The following is a 24,348-nucleotide window of genomic DNA, read 5'->3' on the forward strand; positions in this document are numbered from 1 at the left end:
ACCAGGGAAGTCCTGACGGGCATTTTGACGGAGAAATGTGAGACGGTCAGGGCAGTATCATTTGTAAAGCCATGAATGGGCAAGGGCTTTGGGGGAAGACTAGAAATGTACTGTGGCAGTGTGAGATATGTGTGGTGGGAGATGGGACCGGAGGAGTAAGTTTGTCCAGATTATGGAAGACCTTCTAAACCCTGGCAGGATGTTTGGATTTTATCCTAGTGGACAATAGAAAGCCACCTAAAGTGTAAGCAGAATAAGATAAAGGCATTGGAGATTAAAATGAATGAGCTGATTTCTTAGAAAATGTGAGAAAGTAATTAAGCTATTAAAATGATCTTCATCTCTCAGGGGTCTCGTTGCTACTCTGCTCCCACAGCTTTGTATCCACTCCCTGAGGGGCTGCCTGGTCATTCTTTAACTTGCCATTGGTGAGGCTGGCATGAGTGAGGAAGCAGATAGGAGGTGTAGTGCTTTCTTCAGCCCTTTCTCTTCAAGACTCAGACCCGCTGGGCATTGTGCTTAAAGAGCACAGAACTCCTCTGCTTTATGATAGATAATAACATCTCCTGGGATGGGGAGCGGATGGAGCCCTGAAGGAAGGAAAGCACTGGATGCTATAGAATGAGACTACAGGTTTGGGTTTTGTTTTCTTAATGTCCTTTTTTTAGCATCGTAATCATACAGTCACTTTTTTTGCCTCCTCATTTAAAAGTTTTCCCTTAAACAGTAATTTGGTTGTTGTAGGAGATAGCAGTACCAGTTATGTTTGCTCCTGAGTACCTGACGGTTACCTCTGCCAGCATGGTCTTTCCCCTCTATGCACATTATTTTGTTCAGTTAAGATCATGCTTGCTTCCCTTGCAGTATCCAGAGAAAGAGATCTGAAAATGGATGAATCAGGAGAGGAGAGGGTCTGAATTCATCCCCTGGTTTTTCCTTAAGGCTTCTGCCTCGCCCCCTGTTTCTTTAGTCACAGGTCTCAGGGACTCCAGTACAGTGAGATTAAGAGGGCCTTCTTAGGCAGATATTCACACTGCTGTGGTGTTGTTCCCTGTTAACACAGAAAATGTTTCTCTATTCCTTTATTGAATTCCATCACATTCAGTTATGAGTTTTACTTGTAACATAACGTGAAGAAAAAAAAAACCATAGCATCTCCCTGGTTAATCTGAAAATGACAACACAGCATCTGGCTGGGAGGAATACAGGGAAGTGGAAAGAGGAATAAAATGTCTGTCTTGGGAAGCAAGCTTGTTGAAGATGGAAACAAAGTTGCCCTCCCAAATTACTGTCTGTCTCCCTTCAGCTATTGTGGAGAACATGGCTGAGTTCCGGCCTGAGATGTGCACAGAGGCTGCCCAGCAGGGTCTTCTGCAGTGGCTGCTGAAGAGACTGAAGGTAAGTTTGGCTTTGTGGGACTGTAGCTCAAACCTCTCTTTGCTCTGGGCACAGCTCATGCTGGGTCATCGGCACAGATTGTTACTCCTAGGCTATGTGATCTAGTTTGGGAATCTTTTGGCAACTCTTGCCTCTTTCTTTGCTTCTCTTCTTTTGTTTGTTTTAAAAGTACCCTTTAATGCCCCTGAAAATAATATAAACATGTTGTCAACACAAATTCATGTGGTACAGAAGGTTTATACTGAAAAGTTCTCTGCTGATTCCTTCTAGTTCCACTTCTCAGAGACAGCCTCTGTTAACAATATTTTATCTATCCTTCCAGAAATTTTCTGTGTAAATAGGAGTATGTGAGTGTGTTTGTTTCACAAATAGAATGATATATTATTTTCTTTTGCAAGTTGATCTTTTCACTGAACTAATGGCTGCCTAGTATTCCATTTTACGGTTGTACCAAAGTCAATTTAACCATTCTCCTGTTTATAATAGTTTTTCACTGTTAAAACAATGCTGCAGTGAATATCCCCATGTACACATGCACATTTTTTTTCCCCTTGAACGCTAGTGTTAGTTTATTTGTAGGATAAGTTCCTAGAAATAGAATTGATAGGTCAAAGGGTATGCACATTAACATTTTTGGTAGATATTGCAAAATCTAATAGTTGAGAGGGTCTGTTTCCCTTACCTACATTGAGTATTACCAAACTTAAAATTTTGTCAAACTGATAAGTGAAAATGTGTATTTCATTTTAATTTGGAATTTTAAAATCGAGGACAGTGTATTGGCTTTCAGTTTTTTATTAGCCATTTGTATTCATCTCTTTTAGCTTCCTATATATATCCTTTGTTCATACTTCTGTTGGATTATTCATTCTCTTTCCTTCCTAGCATAGTCCTTTTGACCATCTTTTTAACATTTAGTGCTGTCACAGAGAGTAAATGAGGAAAGGGAGAGGTAAGAGCTTCTCTCAGGATAGTGTTAACCAAAGGTATGATGGAAGGCAGTTTGGAACTGCCTATGTGCTACTGAAATAATCTCGGCAAGCAAGGGTTCCCAACTTTTCAGTGAGAAAGAGGAAGACGTGTTTGTAGCTGGTATGATTCTTTAAGTAGTCCTGGCCTTGCTGTGCTTCAGAGTGTCATAGAGATGCAGAAAGTCTGAGGTGCATCAGGTCAGATTTGTCCCCCACTGTCTTGGTAGGACTAAGGAAGAAGATTCTGCCTAAGATATCATATGCCCCCATGGTTCCCTCCCTCTCTGACAGTCTAAGTCTTCCCCAATCCTTCTTATTTAATCCTTTGTTCCCATTAAATCTGTAACATAGACTTACATAACATGACTTGAGGATATTCAGCTAGCCTGCTGTATATTATCATCAGTGGGTATGGGCACATTTGCTGGCAGAGGATAAACTTAAGGCATAGTTCAGTAGACTGCAACTTCCTACCCACACACACACCCTCGCCCTCGCCTTTCCTTTCAGGAAAAATCAGGTCTGGTTAATTCATTCATTGTCATTTTTGCAGCTTCCTTTTCTCAAGGAAGGTTGCAGCTTCCTTGCAACCTCCTCTCATGAGTTTTGATGTCCTTTGGTTTCCGCATGTAATTACCTTCACATCTCCCTCGGTTTCTTCTTCCCTCATTATTCAACAAATCTTTATTCTCCAAAGCCTTGAGACATTTTGGGGGTGAGGAGTAGGGGAGAGGAAAGTAAAACACGTAGTTAAGGGGGTAGGATAGATGGCAGAGACCTGAATTGTTGATGGGGTGGCCATAGGTTGGGGCCTTAACCTTAAAATATACAAAATAATCCAATAGTTTTTGTCTTTTTGAAATCAGGACCAATTTTTCCCAGTTACTTGAGACTTGATACTGAATCAAGTATTCTCCATTAAACCAGAATGTAAGGCCTCTTCTGCCTTTTGAAAGGTGTTTATACTTGCCAGTCTTTTTTTGGATTAGTAACAAGAAGGGAAATCGAGACCTTTGGGTGTTTGGCTTGGATACCTTTACCCTTATGAGAGTAATAAAGAGGTCCATTTGGTAGTCTTGCAAGCTTTTGACTCTTGCCTTTTAGGCATAGTGTTTATGCAATCCTCAAGGCGTAAATAGCCGTGTTGCTGTCCCTGAAACAGTTTTTCAAGGTTTTGGGGTATCTAAACATTAAAATGCTATTTGGTTATTTTACTAGTAAGCAAGTACCCTTAGAAAAATCCTGTGCTGCCCAGAACATTAATGAAAGGTTCTGCTTAAGGGCGAGGCCAGTAAGAAGGCATGTCTTTAAAACCAATGCCTTGCTCTTATTTCTCATAATCTAGGAAAGTGCTTATTTTAATCTTCACCCTCATAAATATCGTGGTGAATCAGAATGAGTGCTGGACCCAGATCCTTACTTTCACCAGTAGAACTTTTAAAAATACAGATTCCCAGACTTACTGTCTCAAGCCTCTGTCTTCGGTGTATTTTAGAGAAGTTCCACCTGTGATTATAAATGTACAACCCTCACTAAGATCCACTGGTCTCTAGAAATGTGAGCATTTTTGTTCCGCACTGCTCCCAAACTAATTTAAGGCTCCATTTTCATTATGCCATTCCCTATTCAAGAACCTTCCTAGAGTGATGCTACTGCCCTCTGCGTCAGATCCCACCATCTCTGCCTACTTTTCAAGGCCCTTTAACGCGGCCTGATCTTTCTTTTCTTTCCTTTTTCCTTTCATTTCTTAGTTTTGAAACACTGGCCTTATTACTGTTCAGACATCTCTTGTACCTACCCCCTTTGCAAAGGTTAACAAGGGTCAACAGTGTTGACCTCTGTGTCTGTCTTTGTTCATGTTCCCCCCATCCCCCAGGAATGACTCCTGCCTATATAATTCTAAATTATACACCACCTTCATCCCCAGGAATGACTCCTGCCTATGTAATTCTAAATTATACACCACCTTCATTAACCAACTTAAATCCCTACTCTTCCACATTGCCTCCATCATTTTTTGAACTGAAAGGAATTTTATAAGTTCTGTTGCAGATAAAAAATTAAAAATCAAGACCTGTAGAGATTAAGTGCCTTGCCCAAATTCATGCAGCTAGTTAGAGATAGAGCTAGAATTAAAACCCAAGCCTCCAGACTTTCTTCATGCACCCTTTCCATAGCACTACTTTGCCCCCAGCCCATATTGCCCTCTTTCTTTCCTGAATATCAATCATTTTATTTTTTTTCTACTGGTTCTCTTCTGGGAGTTAGCAGATCTGGGTTGTAACATATGCCTATAACTGTGTGACCCTTACCCTCATGGGGCATCTTTTCTTCATCACCTGGCAGACTTTCCTCTTTTTATGTGTGCTCCTTGTTTTTCTCCCAATGTCCTTAAACTCCTTAAGAGCAAGGACTGGGACTCCATCATATGTGTATCTCCTCCGGATTGTTCTCAGGGTGTGGTTCCCAATGGGGAGCATCAAAATTACCTGGCAACTTGTTGGAAATGCAAATTCTTGAACCCACCCCAGACTCATTAAATCTGCCCAGCTTGGGGTGGAGCCAGCAATCTGTGTTTTAACAAGCCTTCCAGGTGATTCTGATGCATGCTGAAGTCTGAGAACCCTCATCCTAGAGTACTTATGTTTACATTGCTTGATAAAACCCTGCTATTTAACTGATCATCCCCTGTTTATTCAGTAGTCCTTGAGTAACTAAGTGAGTGGCACATTGGTGAGTCTCCTTTATGTACTGGTAGCCTAGCAGTATACAGAGATATTCATGGATTTCTTCATTCACTAAATGAAACCTCACTCATTTGTGCTGCTAATAAGGATAAAACCCATTGCGGAGGATTACATTAAATGGTTTAACAGGTAAGCAGATAACAGTAGTATGAGAGACACTGCACCATAGTTCACTTTTTAATGGGGAATACAAACTTATTAGCATATTGTGTACTATTGAAAATAACACCAAAACTTTTTTCTTTTTCAAGGAAACAAAATTGAGATTCCTTTTTGTTTCCCAATTAAATCATTGCTTCAAAAACAGTTGCAATGTTTGGCGCTTGAGCTAATGAATTGAGAATTGGCTGTGTTATACTACATGTACAACTGGTTGATGCTAAGTCCTTAGCCTCTTATGACCAGGAGATGGGATTTTTGTAGGGCACAATCTGCTTTGACTATTGTCCAGGGCTGTAGCTGTGTCTGAACCTGCCCCATGTGTTCCAGGTACCGAAGGTGAGCTGCAGAAATAATCTGCAGCTTCTGGCTGTGTGTGGTAGCATAAATGTCTTGTACTTTCCAAAAAAGCAGCAGCTCCAAAAAAGGTGAAGTTTAATTTTATTCAAGGCCAGTACATGCTGAGTACAAACCTATGCTTGACTCTGTAATTACTCTGACAGCTGAAAGATTTAGGATCATCAGGCTCCTGGATAGACGAGAGCCCCCAAAGCTCCAACTCCCGTTGACTAGCTTTGCAAAATCCAAGAGGCTATACCTGCTAAATAAATTCTCCGTCCTCCTGATTTTGACTAAATGTCCTTGTAATTTGGCAGTTTGGTATTTTGCAGGCTTGGAGGCTGTCATCTCTGGCTGAGATTTAAACAGAAATAAAACTTCCATGGCGACTTTTGTTTTTGGCTAGGCATGAAAGATTAGTCTCCTGCTTTCCCATCTAGCCCACTTTCACTCAACGTAAGAGATATCAATCAGGTTAGAGAGGCAGAGTAGTTTGGCCAAGATCACATAGCTGGTAACTGTTAGAACTGAGATTCTAACCTGGATATTTCTGATCCCAATCATCAGAAAAACTTATAGCAACTATTATGTATTAGGTACTTCCATATTATTTAATTCTCAGAGTAACTCTCCAAAGAAGATGTTATTTTATTGTTTCCATTTTACAGATAAAGAAACTTGAGACCAGGAAATGTTACTTTGGTCATAGATGACCATTCTTAATTTATGGTGCCATGAGTATCTCAGTAATTTTGCTTTTACAGGGTTCTGTGCCAAAGAGGACCTACCAGTCCCATTTAAAGTAGTTAGGTCCAAACAAATTTAATACATATTTATGTCCTAAGACTTTAGTAGCTGTTCAAAAAAATAATATGCATGAATTAAAATAAAATATATTTTCTATTTCATTCTTAAATACCACAATTACTTACCAGTAGATGTGTGTGCCTCTTGCGTAGTTGTACTACACAACTTCTAAAACCTTGGAATCAGATTGAACACAACCATCTTCATTCCTGTTCCACACTGATTTTCACATAGTTCTTTTATCACAGCAACCACTCAAACCCAACTTCACAAAGAAAAGATGTCATCAAAAGAAATGTACATAATTCAAAAAGAGACATGTACCAAAATGTTCATTGCAGCTCTATTTACAATAGCCAGGACATAGAAGCAACCTAAGTGTCCATCAACAGATGAATGGATAAAGAAGACATGGCACATATATACAATGGGATATTACTCAGCCATAAAAGGGAATGAAACTGAGTTATTTGTAGTGAGGTGGATGGACCTAGAGACTGTCATACAGAGTGAAGTAAGTCAGAAAGAGAAAAACAAATACCGTATGCTAACACATATACATGGAGTCTAAAAAAAAAAAAGAAAATGGTCAGAAGAACCTAGGGGCAAGACGGGAATAAAGATGCAGACCTACTAGAGAATGGACTTGAGGATATGGGGAGGGGGAAGGGTAAGCTGGGACAAAGTGAGAGAGTGGCATGGACATATATACACTACCAAACATAAAATAGCTAGCTAGTGGGAAGCAGCCACGTAGCACAGGGAGATTAGCTCAGTGCTTTGTGACCACCTAGAGGGGTGGGATAGGGAGGGTGGGAGGGAGGGAGATGCGAGAGGGAAGAGATATGGGAACATACGTATATGTATAACTGATTCACTTTGTTATAAAGCAGAAACTGACACACCATTGTAAAGCAATTATACTCTAATAAAGATGTTAAAAAAAAAAAAAAAATGTACCTGAAGCTAGTGGTTAACATGCTTACTAATCAGCAGATGTGAGATGTCACTGTGCTTTCCTTGTAAATCCTGTAAATCCTTGCAATCCCCTCTGAATTCAATATGATGTCCCAGGTACCTTGGCACACAGTTTGGGAACTGCAGACTTAGTGTCACGTAGGTAGTACATGCTTATGAGTTAAATCTAGGTATGTCTCATCCCAGGTTCATGTCCTTTTATTTATTTTTTTTAACGTAAATGTATTACTTGATAAAATTAACTTTAATTCAATGTAATTTTTTAAATGACGTAACAATGGACCAGTTTCATGTCAAATTCACCTCTGTTTGCTGTCACGTTCAATTTTGTGTCTTGCATATAGTAGGTGCCCAATAAATATTTGTTGGAAAAAAAGAGGAAACCTCTCTCCTACCTTAGAGACAGGAGTTTATAAAATCAAATAAAAGACAAGAGGCATTGGAACCACAGAAATGCTATTGCTGTAGTGGCCTGATGTCTTTTGGCTTCTTTCAGTTGAGTGTATCTTGTTTGCAACAAGAATCCTGACCCTTAAAAAGCTGCGTATAAGTTGGTGTAGCTTAAGTAATTTAAACTAGCAATACTTGAACTTAAATCATTTGAGTAAGTGATTTTATTAGCGAATCCTTCATTCTAATAGACATGTTCACCCCTTGGCTTTTCACTTTTGTATTTTGATTTGTATAAAACTATTTTTCTTAAAGTGAAAAACGCCACAGATTGCATTTAAACCCTGGCTGTTGTACTGAATTTCTTGAAACAAGGCCTTAAGCTTGTTCAGGGAGCATAACTTGCAGTCAGCACACATAAGACCTTGTATTTACAGATCTTTTAACCTAAGATGGGTCATACCCGGTCAGCCTTCTGAAACCCTATGGGGTGCACTTAGGCTTGATGGGGAAGACATGCAGAGAGAACTGAAAAGATGCTGGGTGTTGCTTCATTAGGGGCCACTCTTCCTTCTTAAGTGCAAAATCAGTGTCCAAACAGAACTGTGAATGGCACTAAGGGGATGGAGGTATTAGCTTCAGTATAAACACTTCCCCTGTCCTTTCCAGGTACAGTAATTATATGTTGGTTCTAAAACCTGGATAGGTAGCAAGGCTGCTGCTGATTAACAGTCGTGGTCTTTGTGCCTGCATTTTAAGGATCAAGGGTACGGTAAATAAAAACACATCGATGAGGCTTGCGCTCCTCTCTGTGTACCTTTATCCAAGGGGCATTGTTAATGATGAGGCACTTGAGTCGCACTACTAGGGCAACAATGTGGATGACCATGAAAAATAGGCTCTGCAGTAGATGTGTCCCCTCTGCAACTCCAAGTAGCAGAGCATGCAGCAGGGAAAGAATTGTGGGTAATAATTTGGGTGTTAAAATATTAACATATTTCTGCATATTTAATATGGTTTCCTTTTTAAATAGTAGGCAGATTATGGCCCATGAGCAGTTAGGTTTATGATTTCAAATTAAATTTTAAGCATTTAAAAAAAAATCCAAAAGGAACTACTTTGTTATAAAGACATTCAACTAATCAAAACAAGAGCTTGCTTTCTTTTCAGATTCTCTGATCATCTATCAGCTAATTTACAGCCTAATTTTATGATTGTAACTTGTGAATGAAGCTTCATGATGAATTTTAGTCTTAAATGTTCAAAACTTTCAATCATTTATCCAGTTCACATTTGAGTATGTATTATGTGCTAGACAATAGTCCCTAGACTCAAAATGGGGAATCTGGGAAGGCTTCACAGAGGAGGTGACATTTGCACCTGGGCTTTAGGAGTGTGAGAGCTGTTGTGTACATCTGCTGTTTATGGTTTTACTATGCAGTGCTTGAGTCTGGTCTCTTGAGAGCAGAGGCAGACCTTTTTTACCCTTAACCTGCCCTTTCCCTTTCTAACTTCTGCTTCTCTCTAACTCAGATCCTAGTACTTGTGAAAAAATTTGTCCTGGGGAAGGAAGCAAGGCCCCTTAACGTTTTTCTCATTTCTCCTATTTCCCAACAGGCAAAGATGCCTTTTGATGCCAACAAACTGTATTGTAGTGAAGTGCTGGCCATATTGCTCCAGGACAATGATGGTGAGGCTCCCTCTCGGTATTGATATTCTGTTAGGATAGGAGCCAGGCTTGTTTCAGATCATGACAGCAAGCTCTCTTGCCTTTGGCATCCCCTTGCTCTCCCTCTCGCTCTCTGTGCAGCTTTTGTACTCTGTCAAGCTGTATTGATTTTGTTTGCTGATGTATCAGTGTTAGACGGCTGTAAAATCTGACAGTTAGCTTCATTTTTTTTTTCTCCTTCTATTTTTTTCCCCTTTTAGAAAACAGGGAATTGCTTGGGGAGCTGGATGGAATCGATGTGCTTCTTCAGCAGTTATCCGTGAGTAATTCTTATGCTTCCTGTCTGCCGTGAAGATCCATGGCTTGCTTTAAATGGGAGGTGGAGCTGGAAATTGTTGGAAGGAATAAGCCATGTGATGCAAGCCATATGGAATGTGTTGGCAGGTTTGAGGTCACATTGGAGGTACATGGTTTGCCTCCTTTTCTTAGTCATTTGCTCTTTATGACCAGATATCACTGTGTATCTGGTGTGGACTTTCTCAGTCTTCTGATATTTATCAATCCAAAAGAGGTGTGCTTCCTGCTTAAGTGTATATTCTTGAGCCAAGAATACCAAATTATTTTTAGTTGACCCACTCCCAAGATTATTCACTTGCTTTCCCGTCAGTCTGCCACTAAATTGGAGTCTGTTCGTTTAGGATCCAGATAAGTAAGCTTCAGGAGTACAAGTTCCAATGCAGTGGGATAGAGGTCAGAGAGGAGGATAGGGAAGGATGTGGCACTGGAGGCTGGAAAAAGAAATTAGAAATTGCCATTTGCTCGTTGTAAGAAATGTAAATCCTGTTGAAATGTTGTTCTGCTGGCATTCTGAAAATACTGTTAAGATTTTTTTTTCTAACAAATCTCATCTGTGCTATTCCAAAACCAGGACTGAAAATAGATCATTTGGATAAAATCTTAAGCGTGTTGGGAGTGTCTGAGATGTCAGTTTGCATACAGCTTTCGTCTTGGTGCCAGCAGCCTGAGTGGCTTGGCCTCCACCCCAAAAAATAGAGCTTTGAAATGTGAGGCTCCCAATTCTGGGAAAGTACTTAGTCCTGTTCCCGCAAGATTATTGATCATTTTGTAGTAGACTGTATGGGTATGCATACACTGTTAAAAGGCTTTCCTCTTAACATGCCATGTATTTCCGGCAAAGATAAAACTGCTTTTCGCTGTTCCCATGATTTAGAGCCACAACTAGTCTATGAGGCAGTTCAGTAGCCCTGATGGTTAGGAAACTGTTCCTTATATTGAGCCAAGATTTGCCCTTCAGGACTGTGGTTTCTTTTAGAAGGGGAAGAAATGTGGTTGGGTAGCACAAGTGGAGGGCTTTGGGGGGTAGCTGGCAAAGTTGTTTCTTGATCTGAATGCTGGCTTCAGGGGTGTTCACCTTATGCATTTAGCTATACTTGTCTTTTATAGAGTCTTCTACATGTTAATATATTTCACAATGAAAAGGTTTTGTTGGTTTTTGTTAAATTGCCTCCTTGGAACTATCAGTTATTCATGGACTCAGTGGTCAGTTGAGTGTTCTGGTTTTTTGCATGAACTGATAGCCGTTTATTTAACCTGTGCGTCAGAAAGCCCAGTTTCTCTATAATGGAAACTGATGAGAATTTTGTTCGGTAAGCTTCTGTTTCCTCAGTTGTAGGGTTTTTGGAGTAGATGGGCTTTGGAAACTGTTGAGTGCTGGTTGATGAAAAGACATTCTCTTATGGTTCTGTGCTTTCTGATATCTTTACTTGACAGGTGTTTAAAAGACACAATCCTAGCACAGCCGAGGAGCAGGAGATGATGGAGAATCTGTTTGATTCACTCTGTTCCTGCCTAATGCTCAGTTCCAATCGTGAGCGCTTCCTGAAGGGTGAGGGTCTTCAACTGATGAATCTCATGCTAAGGTATGCTTCTTATCTCCTATTATCTCCTAGCTCTCCATCTTTTTTTGCCGAACTCCTCACTGTTAGCCTGGATTCAAGAACATGTAGCTATGGCCTTTTATTCCATTGAGTTTCCTAGATATATAAAACAGTAAAGTCTTCAAGTGTGTGTATGGTCTTTTCTAAAGTTAGATTGGATGAATAAAAAGTATATTTCAGTCTGTTTGTGCCCTGTGCTTAGGTCATTTGGGAATAGGACCACTCCATCAAAGGGAAATGGTTTTTTTGCTCCTTCTTATAGTGTGTTGGTTTTGGGAAATCTAGTCGTTAACTTCTCAACATACCCTATGTTAATTTCTAAACTTAGCCCAGTTTTCTTTATATTCCACATAGACCTGTCTATGCCATATGTTTGTCCGTATTTTTATTATTGACAGCAGAATATAATTCATATTTTTCACTTATACATATTTTTCATTATGTGTTGTTTTCAATAATGCATTGTGCATGTGCTATGTGGCTAGCATAGGAGATATGAAAATGTGCAAGACAGTTCTAGAACTTTTCTTTATAGTGCTTTCTTGTATATCTTATTTATGCTTTAATTTCTTAAAATATTTATAGTAAATATCATGTTAGTATAATTCACAGAATCCTAAAGTTGGAAGTAAATGGGAGATAGCTTGTTATGGATAATTCTTTTGAGAAATCTGGCTTGGAAGGGAAATAGAGAAATGGTGTGAAGGGGTAACCAGAGAAGGAGTTGTAGTATCAATGGTCAGTTTTTTCAATTGAGAGATGCGAGAGACTATAATCATGGGATTATTCTTTATGAAATTGAGCCAGAGTCTGCTGTCTTGAAACATATTCAAGTACACTGAAAATTCTGTTAATATATTTCATTGAAAAAATTTTTTAATAAATTTGATAGCTTAGAATATAGACATGCAAAACTACTGTTAGTAGTAGGACTGATAAGGTACTATGTTAAGTGCTTGGCTTATACAGAATTGGAGGACAGGATTCCTGCCTCCAAGAAGCTAAAAAACAGCTCTGTCACTTGAACACAGCCCAACTTTGGGTGCATATTCCTTGTAGTCTTTTTTCCCATAATTGTTTTCTCTTTAACAGCTTTTTAGGCCTACCACACATGTAATTTTCTATACTGTTTTTGTTTGTTTGTTTGAACTTAACATGCTGTTTCCCATGTTTTGACATAACCTTCATGAGAGTTTTCAATAACTGAATAATGCACTCTAAGGGAATATAACTGAGTCTTACTTTGTTATTGATATTGAGGGTATTTCCAATGTCTTGTTGTTATAAAAAATTCTCCAGTGACAAATTCTACAAATTTTTGTGTTTAAACTATTTTTGTCTTTAAGATTATCAAGGTATATGTTACTAAAAACTCTCCTCTTTAAAGGCTTGTGTAGGCCCAGGGGCACAGTAGACCTTTTGGTTTGTCCAATGTGTACTAGACCTTAGATTGATTGAAGAATCTTCCTTTGTGGAATTGTTTTTTAAAATTTATTTTAAAGTGCAGAGAGGAGCATTGGAATTATTCAGAGACCTTTAGTGTTCAGCTGATTTTTGCTGGCTTTACTCTCTTGAGTCTTTTGTTTGTTTATCTCCTTTACCCTTCTAATTGCTTGTCCTTTTGTTGAAATGACCCACCTTCTCTCAAGCAAATAGCATATAAAGAAGATGCATTTGGCTTCCTGGACCTTCTAACCTTAAAACTATACTCTGCAGGGACTTTTCTCTAAGCTTCTTAAAGGTCTGAACTGCCAGTGTCTTTGGATGTTTGAGTGCAAATATGAGGTGATGTATTCCTGTAGCATATGGCTTGTAAATGTGCAGCAGTGGGGAGCTGAATAAATAACCAGAATGTGGATTATTGCGACAGGAATGCTGAGATGCTGGGAGCCTAACTAGAAAGGAGCTCCAAAAGACTTAGGGACTGTACCTTTGTAGGATCTCCTAACTCTTCATATTGGAATGCTGAAGTTACTATTAGATTAATTCTTTCACATTAATTAACTATATTAGCAGATTCAGCATTTCTTTTTTTCTCTTTCCCATGCTCTTTGTTCTGTGTTATTTTTCTTCTTCAGACTCCCAAATGGAAAGTTTAATTGGGAGGGAATTTTTTTTTCCTACTAGATTCATCCTTCCTGATCTTCTAGCAAGAGCTGCCAAGTTGCTCTGTCTCAAGGGAACCCATTCAAAGACTATGAAGCTGTAACACTAGAAGTTCAGGAAAATTTCTGTGCTTCCATTGCCCCTAAATACTAATCTTTATTTTGATTTAGACGTTCATCAAACAGTTATGAAATGCCCACCTGGAGAGGTGGCAGTATGGTGTAGTGTGGAAGAGTGGGCTTTGGAGTTGAGGCAAATGTGGGTTTGGAACATAGTTCTTTCACTTACTAGTTCTGGATATTTGGTGAGTTACTCTAAGCTTTCTGTCCTCTGACCCTCACTTTTTTCATATGAAAAATGGGAGTAATAATGCCAAATTTGCAGGGATCTTTGTGGATATTAGACTATATATATAAATTGGCTGGGACAGTTCTGCAGTTCTTAAAACATTGGTAAAGTGCTATGTTAACTTACTATGTTAAGTGCTAGGCTTATACGGACATGGACAAGACAGGATTCCTGCCTTCAAGAAACTCAGTTGCTAGTGATGGAGGCCAACATTAAATAACCATAATATAATTAAATGTGTTAACTATTGAGAGGAACAGTTAATTTTGCATGTCCACAGAATTTTTTTTAATGTTTCTGATTATTGATAAGGAAAGGTCACCAACAAGATAGTCATTTATACATTTATATGCACAAATTATCACACATACATATATATATTGGGTTGGCCAAAAAGTTCGTTCGGGTTTGTCGTACCATCTTACAGCAAAACCCGAATGAACTTTTTGGCCAACCCAGTACTACCCAATTTAATACTTTTATCACCTTTATTGAGGCATAATTTATATGCAGTCAAACACTAATTTTAATTTTGACAAATGTATATACCTTTGTTTTCACCACAATGAAGATGCAAGATACTGCCGACTGAAAAGAATGCACAACGTGAGAGTTGTGAGTTAAGTTTTATTTGGGGCAAAATGAGAACTATAGCCTGGGAGACAGCCTCTCAGATAGCTCTGAGGGACTGTTCTGAAGAGGTAAGGGGGGAGGTCCGTACATATATGATTTTGGTGAAGGGGAATGTGTGCAGTCAAGTACACATTTCAGCAGAGGGTTGCTGCTAGTCGCAAGGAGCAGATTAATGATTTTACTGTTTTTCTAGATATGAGAGGTTACAAGAAATTAGGGCTTATAAAATCTTCTCCTGCCCTTCCACCATACACAAAAATAAACTCAATATGGCTTAAAGACTTAAATATAAGACACGACACCATAAAACTCCTGGAAGAGAACATAGGCAAAACATTCTCTGACATAAATCATAACAATGTTTTCTTAGGTCAGTCTCCCAAGGCAAAAGAAATAAAAGCAAAAATAAACAAATGGGGCCTAATCAAACATATAAGCTTTTGCACAGCAAAGGAAACCATAAATCAAATGAAAAGACAACCTCCGGAATGGGAGAAAATATTTGGAAACAATGTGACAGACAAGGGCTTAATTCCCAAAATATACAAACAGCTCATATTGCTCAATATCAAAAAAACAACCCAATCAGAAATTGGACAGAAGACCTAAATAGACATTTTTCCAAAGAAGACATACAGATAGCCAACAGGCACGTGAAAAGGTGTTCAACATTGCTATTATTAGAGAAATGCAAGTCAAAACTAAAATAAGGCATCAGCTCACACCAGTCAGAATGGCCATCATCAAGAAGTCTACAAAAATAATAATAAATGCGGAGAGGGTGTGGAGAAAAGGGAACCCTCCTACACTGTTAGTAGGAATGTAAATTGGTGCAGCCACTATGGAGAACAGTATGGAAGTTCCTTAAAAAACTAAAAATAGAGTTACTTTATGACCCAGTAGTCCCACTCCTGGGCATATATCTAGAAAAGAGGAAAACTGTAATCTGAAAAGATACATGCACTCCAATGTTCATAGCAGCATTATTTACAGTAGCCAAGACATGCAAGTAACTTAAGTGTCCATCAAGAGAGAAATGGATGAAGAAGATGCTGTATATATATATATATATATATATATATACACAATGGAATATTATTCAGCCATAAAAGAGAATAAAATATTGCCATTTGCAGCAACATGGATGGACCTAGAGATTATCATACTAAGTGAAGTCCATCAGACAGAGAAAGACAGATATCATATGATGTCACTTATATGTAGAATCTAAAAAAATGGTGCAAATGAACTTATTTACAAAACATAAATAGACTCACAGACATAGAAAACAAACGTATGGTTACCAAAGGGGAAAGGGTTGGGAGGAGAGATAAATTAGGAGTTTGGGATTAACACATACGCACTACTATATATAAAATAGATAAACAACAAGGACCTAATGTATAGCACAGGGAACTATATATGGTATTTTGGAATGACCTATAATGGAAAAGAATCTGTAATGGAGCTGAATCGCTTTGCTGTACACCTGCATCTAACACGACATTGTAAATCAACTATACTTCAACAACAACCAAAAGTCTTTTGAAAATAACTCTCTGGAGGCCTGTTCTGCCAGTTCTTGCCGGAGCACAGAGTGCCTCATTCCTGATATCTCCACCCTGAACTCATTTCAGGGTGTGTTGAAGGTCAGCGACTGCTGTGGTTAGTGACCTAATCCTTGTAGAGGCAGATGGCAAGTGACAACTTTCAGTTGGCAATACATAGTTTTATATTTTGTAGTAGCCACAGTAAAAAGTTTAAAAGAAACAAAATAATAGGTTTTATTTAATGCCGTATATTATAAATCAATTCAACATGTAATCAGTAAAAACATTATTAAGCCATTTTGCATTATTTTTTCCTACTAAGTCTTTAAAATCCAGTGTGTATTTTACATTAACATCTGAATTCAATGCTAAATTTTCATTACAGTACTTGATTTGTAGTTAGATTTCATAAAATTTACAGTTGAAAAAGTAGATTCCCATACTTAGGTTTCTCTAAACATACTTAACTGTTTCCCAATAACTGAATCAAGTATCAATTTCTAAACTTAAATTTATTTAAATTAAATTTAAATTTTAGCTCCTCAATTTAAATCTGAAATTTAGCTATATTTCAGATGTTCAGTGGCTACATGTGGCTAGTGGCTATGATATCGGACAGTGCATATGTAGATCATTTTTATCACCCTCCAAAATCTCCTTGATCACTTTTGCAATCAGTTCCCACCAATCCACCTTTGACCCCAGTCAAACATTGCCATTCTAGAATTTCATATAAATAGAATCATACAGTATGTGTTTTGTTTAGCTTATTTAACTCAACAGGTTGTTTTTGAGGTTCATTTATTTTGCATGTATTAGTAGTGTGGTTCTTTTTTTATGCTTAGTAGTATTCGATTATATTTCTGCATTCCAGCATATCGGTTTGTTTATTTATTCACCTGTTCTAGACACTTGGGTTGTTTCCATTGTTTTGCTGTTGTGAATAAAGCTGCTTAAAAGTCTTTGGATAAACATATATTTTCATTTCTCTTGGTTAAATACTTGGGAGTGGAATGAGTGAGTTATATATTAAATAAAAATTTACTATTAGAAACTACCAAGTTGTTTCCCAAAATGATTGTATCATTTTATATCCCTACCAGCAAGGCATGAGAACTCCAGTTGCTCTGTATCCTCCTTAATACCTGGTATTGTCAGATTTTAGTTTTAGCCATTTGAGTGAGTATGTATTGTGGCTTTAATCTGCATATAACTGATTACTCAGGTTGTTGAGCATCTTTTCATGTTCATATTGACCTTTCTTATACCTTTTGTTAAAGTCAAACCTTTGTTCAGACCTTTTGTCTAAATTTTATTTGGGTTGTCTCATTGAGTTTTAAGTGTTCTTTACTCTAGGTAGAAGTCTTTGTCAGATACATGTTTTAGAAATATCGTTTTCCTAGTCTGTGGCTTGCCTTTTCATTTTTTAGCAGTATCTTTTAAAGAGCAAAAGTTTTACTTTGATAAAGTCTAATTTGTAAAAAATATTTTTTAAATTGTGCTTTTGGTATGGTATATAAACTGTGTTTGTCTAACCCAAGGTCTCAAACTGTTCCTTTCATATTTTCTTTTACAACTTTCAGTTTTAGGCATTTATAGGTCTGTGATCCATTTTAAGTTAATTTTTATATATAGTGTTAGATATGAATTGAGGTTCTTGGTTTTATTTATTATTTTTGTATATAGATGTCCAGTTCTGGCACCATTTATTGCAAAGACTGTCCACATTCTGTTTAATTGCCTTTACACCTTTGTCAGAAATCAATTATATATGTGTGGGTCTATTTCTGTGCTTTCTATTCTGCTCTATTGATCTGTGTATCTATCTTTTTGCCAACACAACCCTATTTTGACTTTATGGTTAAGTCTCGAAATTACATGGTGTGAATCCTCAGACTTAATGTCTTTTTAAAGATTGTTTTAACTATTCTAGTTCTTTACTTTCTTTGTCTTTCTGTATAAATTTTAGAATCAGCCTGTTAATTTCTAGAAAAACTCTGCTGGGGTTTTGATTGGTATCATATTGAATCTATGGGTTCTTTTGGGGAGGATGGACATCTTTGCAATAATGAGTCTTCCAATCCATGAACATCGTATATTTCTTCATTTATTTAGGTCTTTGATTTCTTTCATCAATGCTCTGATTTTTAAAGACAATTTGATACTTTATATTTTACTAGAAATTTTCAATTTCATAGACTTTCAAGTTTATTAATATGTTGTCCTTGTATCATTCTTTTCTATATCTTCCATTTCATTTCATCTTTTTCATTTTCACCTCTTTATGTCTCTTTTATAATCCTTTTTTTAAATTTTATTTATTTTTTTATACAGCAGGTTCTTATTAGTTATCCATTTTATACATATTAGTGTATATATGTCAATCCCAATCTCCCAATTCATCCCACCACCACCCCACCACCACCACTTTCCCCCCTTGGTGTCCATACGTTTGTTCTCTACATCTGTGTCTCTATTTCTGCCCTGCAAACCAGTTCATCTGTACCATTTTTCTAGGCTTCACATACATGCATTAATATACAGTATTTCTTTTTCTCTTTCTGACTTACTTCACTCTGTATGACAGTCTCTAGGTCCATCCATGTCTCTACAAATGACCCAGTTTCATTCCTTTTTATGGCTGAGTAATATTCCATTGTATATATGTACCACAACTTCTTTATCCATTCCTCTGTTGATGGACATTTAGGTTGCATTGCTTCCATGTCCTGGCTATTGTAAATAGTGCTGCAATGAACATTGGGGTGCATGTGTCTTTTTGAATTATGGTTTTCTCTGGGTATATGCTGGGTCATGTGGTAGTTCTATTTTTAGTTTTTTAAGGAATCTCCATACTATTCTCCATAGTGGCTGTATCAATTTGCATTCCCACCAACAATGCATGAGGGTTCCCTTTTCTCCACACCCTCTCCAGCATTTATTGTTTGTAGATTTTTTGATGGTGGCCATTCTGACAGGTGTGAGGGATACCTCATTGTAGTTCTGATTTGCATTTCTCTAATAATTACTGATGTTGAGCATCTTTTCATGTGTTTGTTGGCCATCTGTATGTCTTCTTTGGAGAAATGTCTCTTTAGGTCTTCTGCCCATTTTTTAACTGGGTTATTTATTTTTTTGATATTGAGCTGCGTGAGCTGTTTGTGTATTTTGGACATTAATCCTTTGTCAGTTGATTCATTTGCAAATATTTTCTCCCATTCTGAGGGTTGTCTTTTTGTATTGTTTATGATTTCCTTCACTGTGCAAAAGCTTTTAAGTTTAATGAGGTCCCATTTGTTTATTTCTATTTTTATTCTCATTACTCTAGGAGGTGGGTCAAAAAAGATCTTGCTGCGATTTATGTCAAGGAGTGTTCTGCCCATATTTTCCCCTAAGAGTTTTATAGTGTTTGGCCTTACATTTAGGTCTTTAATCCATTTTGAGTTTACTTTTGTGTATAGTGTTAGGGAGTGTTCTAATTTCATTCTTTTACATGTAGCTGTCCAGTTTTCCCAGCACCACTTATTGAAGAGGCTGTCTTTGCTCCATTGTATATTCTGGCTTTCTTTGTCATAGATTAGGTGACCACAGGTGTGTGGGTTTATCTCTGGACTTTCTATCCTGTTCCATTGGTCTATAGTTCTTTTTCTGTGCCAGTACTATACTGTCTTGACTGCTATAGCTTTGTAGTATAATCCGAAGTCAGGGAGCCTGATTCCTCCAGCTCCATTTTTGTTTCTCAAGATTGCTTTTGCTATTCGATGTCTTTTGTGTTTCCATACAAATTGTAAAATTTTTTCTTCTAGTTCTGTGAAAAATGCCATTGATAAGTTGATAGGGATTGCATTGAATCTGTAGATTGCTTTGGGTAGTATAGTCATTTTCACAATATTGATTCTTCCAATCCAAGAACATGGTATATCTCTCCATCTGTTTATGTCATCTTTCATTTTGTTCATCAGTATCTTATAGTTTTTTTTTTAATTTTTTAATTTAATTTAATTTTTTTATACAGCAGGTTCATATTAGTTATCCATTTTATACACATCAATGTATACATGTCAATCCCAATCTCCCAATTCATCACACCACCACCCCGACCCGCCACTGCTTTCCCCCCTCGGTGTCCATACATTTGTTCTCTACATCTGTGTCTCAATTTCTGCCCTGTAAACCAGTTCATCTGTACCATTTTTCTAAGTTCCACAAATATGCGTTAATATGCAGTATTTGTTTTTCTCTGTCTTACTTACTTCACTCTATATGACAGTCTCTAGATTCATCCACATCTCTACAAATGACCCAATTTTGTTCCTTTTTATGGCTGAGTAATATTCCATTGTATATATGTACCACATCTTCTTTATCCATTCGCCTGTCGATGGGCATTTAGGGTGCTTCCATGACTTTGCTATTGTAAATAGTGCTGCAGTGAACATTGGGGTGCATGTGTCTTTTTGAATTATGGTTTTCTCTGGGTATATGCCAAGTAATGGGTTTGCTGGGTCATATGGTAATTCTGTTTTTAGTTTTTTAAGGAACCTCCATACTGTTCTCCATAGTGGCTGTATCAATTTACATTCCCACCAACAGTGCAAGAGGGTTCCCTTTTCTCCACACCCTCTCCAGCATTTGTTGTTTGTAGATTTTCTAATGATGCCCATTCTTTATTTATTTATTCTTTTAAAATTTTTGAATTTTATTTTATTTATTTTTTTATACAGCAGGTTCTTATTAGTCATCAATTTTATACACATCAGTGTATACATGTCAATCCCAGTCACCCAGTTCAGCACACCACCATCCCCAGATGCCCATTCTAAACGGTGTGAGGTGATACCTGACTGTAGTTTTGATTTGCATTTCTCTAATAATTAGTGATGTTGAGCAGCTTTTCATGTGATTCTTGGCCATCTGCATGTCTTCTTTGGAGAAATGTCTATATTTAGGTCTTCTGCCCATTTTTCTGATTGGGTTGTTTGTTTTTCTAATATTGAGCTGCATGAGCTGTTTATATATTTTGGAGATTAATCCTTCGTCCATTGATTCGTTTGCAAATATTTTCTCCCATTGTCAGGGTTGTCTTTTCGTCTTGTTTGTAGTTTCCTTTGCTTTGCAAAAGCTTTTAAGTTTCAGTGGGTCCCATTTGTTTATTTTTGGTTTTATTTCCATTCCTCTAGGAGGTGGATCAAAAAAGATCTTGCTGTGATTTATGTCACAGAGTGTTCTTCCTTTGTTTTCCTCTAAGAGTTTTATAGTGTCTGGTCTTACATTTAGGCCTCTGATCCATTTTGAGTTTATTTTTGTGTATGGTGTTAGGGAGTGTTCTAATTTCATTCTTTTACATGTAGCTGTCCAGTTTTCCCAGCATCTCTTATTGAAGAGACTGTCTTTTCTCCATTATATATCCTTGCCTCCTTTGTCATAGATTACTTGAGCATAGGTGCATGGGTTTATCTCTGGGCTTTCTATCCTGTTCCATTGATCTATATTTCTGTTTTTGTGCCAGTACCATACTGTCTTGATTACTGTAGCTTTGTAGTATAGCCCGAAGTCAGGGAGTCTGATTCCTCCAGCTCCATATTTTTCCCTCATGACTGCTTTGGCTATTCAGGGTCTTTTGTGTCTGCATACAAATTTTAAGATTTTTTTTCTAGTTCTGTAAAAAACGCCATTGGTAATTTGATAGGGATTGCATTGAATCTGTAGATTGCTTTGGGTAGTATTGTCTTTTTCACAATATTGACTCTTCCAATCCAAGAACATGGTATATCTCTCCATCTGTTGGTATCATCTTTAATTTCTTTCAACAGTGTCTTATAGTTTTCTGCATACAGGTCTTTTTTCTTCCCAGGTAGGTTTATTCCTAGGTATTTTATTCTTTTTGTTGTCATGGTAAATGGGAGTGTTCCTTTAATTTCTCTTTCCGGCTTTTCATCATTACTGTAAGGAATGCAAGAGATTTATGTGCATTAATTTTGTATCCTGTAACTTTACCAAATTCATTGATTAGCTCTAGTAGTTTTCTGGTGGCATCTTTAGGATTCTCTATGTATAGTATCATGTCATCTGCAAACAGTGACAGTTTTACTTCTTTTCCAAATTGTATTCCTTTTTCTTCTCTGATCGCTGTGGTTAGGACTTCAAAAACTGTTGAATAATAGTGGCGAAAGCGGACATCCTTGTCTTGTTCCTGATCTTAGAGGAAATGCTTTCAGTTTTTCACCATTGAGAATAATGTTTGCTGTGGCATTGTTGTATATGGCCTTTATTATGTTGAGGTAAGTCCCCTCTGTGCCCACTTTCTGGAGAGTTTTTATCATAAATGGGTGTTGAATTTTGTCAAAAGCTTTTTCTGCATCTATTGAGATGATCATATGGTTTTTTTCCTTCAGTTTGTTAATATGGTGTATCACATTGATTGATTTGCATATACTGCAGAATGCTTGCATCCCTGGGATAAATCCCACTTGATCATGGTGTATGATCCTTTTAATGTGTTGTTGGAGTCTATTTGCTAATATTTGTTGAGGATTTTTGCATCTGTATTCATCAGTGATATTGGTCTGTAGTTTTCTTTTTTTTTTAGTATGTTTGTCTGGTTTTGGTGTCAGGGTGATGGTGGCCTCATAGAATGAGTTTGGGAGTGTTCCTTTCTCTGCCATTTTTTGGAAGAGTTTGAGAAGGATGGGTGTTAACTCTTCTCTAAATGTTTGATAGAATTCATCTGTGAAGCCATCTGGTCCTGGACTTCTGTTTGTTGGCAGATTTTAAATCAGAGTTTCAATTTCATTGCTTGTGATTGGTCTGTTCATATTTTCTATTTCTTCCTGGTTCAGTCTTGGAAGGTTATACCTTTCTAAGAATGTGTCCATTTCTTCCAGGTTGTCCATTTTATTGGCATAGAGTTTTTTTTAGTAGTGTCTTAAGATGCTTTGAATTTCTGTGGTGTCTGTTGTAACTTCTCCTTCTTCATTTCTAATTTTTTTTTTTTTGTGGTACGTGGGCCTCTCACTGTTGTGGCCTCTCCCGTTGCAGAGCACAGGCTCTGGACGCGCAGGCTCAGCGGCCATAGGTCACAGGCCCAGCCACTCCGTGGCATGTGGGATTCTCCCAGACCGGGGCACGAACCTGCGTCCCCTGTATCGACAGGTGGACTCTTAACCACTGCGCCACCAGGGAAGCCCTCATTTCTAATTTTATTGATTTGAGTCCTCTCCCTCTTTTTCTTGATGAGTCTGGCTAATGCTTTATCAATTTTATCTTCTCAAAGAACCAGCTTTTAGTTTTATTGATCTTTGCTGTTGTTTTCTTTGTTTCTATCTGCTCTGATCTTTATGATTTCTTTCCTTCTACTAACTTTGGGTTTTGTTTGTTCTTCTTCCTCTAGTTCCTTTAGGATGTTAGATTGTTTATTTGAGATTTTTCTTGTTTCTTGAGGTAGGCTTGTATTGCTATAAACTGCCCTCTTGCAGCTGCTTTTGCTGCATCCCATAGATTTTGGATTGTCATGTTTTCATTGTAATTTATCTCTAGGTATGTTTTGATTTCTTCAGTGATCTCTTGGTTATTTAGTAACATATTGTTTAGCCTTCATGTGTTTGTGTTTTTTACGTTTTTTTCCCTGTAATTGATTTCTGATCTCTTATTGTTGTGGTCAGAAAAGATGCTTGATGTGATTTCAATTTTCTTAAATTTACTGAGGCTTGAATTGTGACCCAAGATGTGATCTATCCTGGAGACTGTTCCATGCATACTTGAGAAGAAAGTGTAATCTGCTGTTTTTGGATGGAGTGTCCTATAAATGTCAATTAAATCTATCTGGTCTATTTTGTGATTTAAAGCTTGTGTTTCCTTATTACTTTTCTCTTTGGATGATCTGTCCATTGGTGTTAGTGAGGTGTTAAAGTCCCCCACTATTATTGTGTTACTGCCTATTTCCTCTTTTATAGCTGTTAGCAGTTGCCTTATATATTGAGGTCCTCCTATGTTGGGTACGTATATATTTATAATTGTTATATCTTCTTCTTGGATTGATCACTTGATCATTATGTAGTGTCCTTCTTTGTCTCTTGTAACATTCTTTATTTAAAGTCTATTTCATCTCATATGAGTATTGCTACTCCAGCTTTCATTTGATTTCCATTTGCATGGAATATCTTTTTCCATCCGCTCACTTTCAGTCTGTATGTGTCCATAGGTCTGAAATGGGTCTCTTGTAGACAACATATATATGGGTCTTGTTTTTGTATCCATTCAGTGAGCCTGTGTCTTTTGGTTGGAGTATTTAATCCA

General features: G+C 37.5%; 1 protein-coding gene across 1 annotated transcript in view; it reads left to right on the top strand.

Annotated features, from left to right (window-relative positions):
• CTNNBL1 (catenin beta like 1) overlaps nucleotides 1-24,348 on the top strand; it is a 169,496-nt gene that overhangs the window by 62,867 nt on the left and 82,281 nt on the right. Inside the window, exons 7-10 of the mRNA XM_082669611.1 lie at nucleotides 1,307-1,398; nucleotides 9,407-9,479; nucleotides 9,719-9,777; nucleotides 11,250-11,398. Of these exons, the coding sequence (XP_082525737.1) occupies nucleotides 1,307-1,398; nucleotides 9,407-9,479; nucleotides 9,719-9,777; nucleotides 11,250-11,398 (373 nt within the window). The remainder of the gene's footprint in view (nucleotides 1-1,306; nucleotides 1,399-9,406; nucleotides 9,480-9,718; nucleotides 9,778-11,249; nucleotides 11,399-24,348) is intronic.

The sequence above is a fragment of the Grampus griseus genome, assembly GCF_964374135.1.
Source record: "Grampus griseus genome assembly, chromosome: 14".
Lineage (NCBI taxonomy): Eukaryota > Metazoa > Chordata > Mammalia > Artiodactyla > Delphinidae > Grampus > Grampus griseus.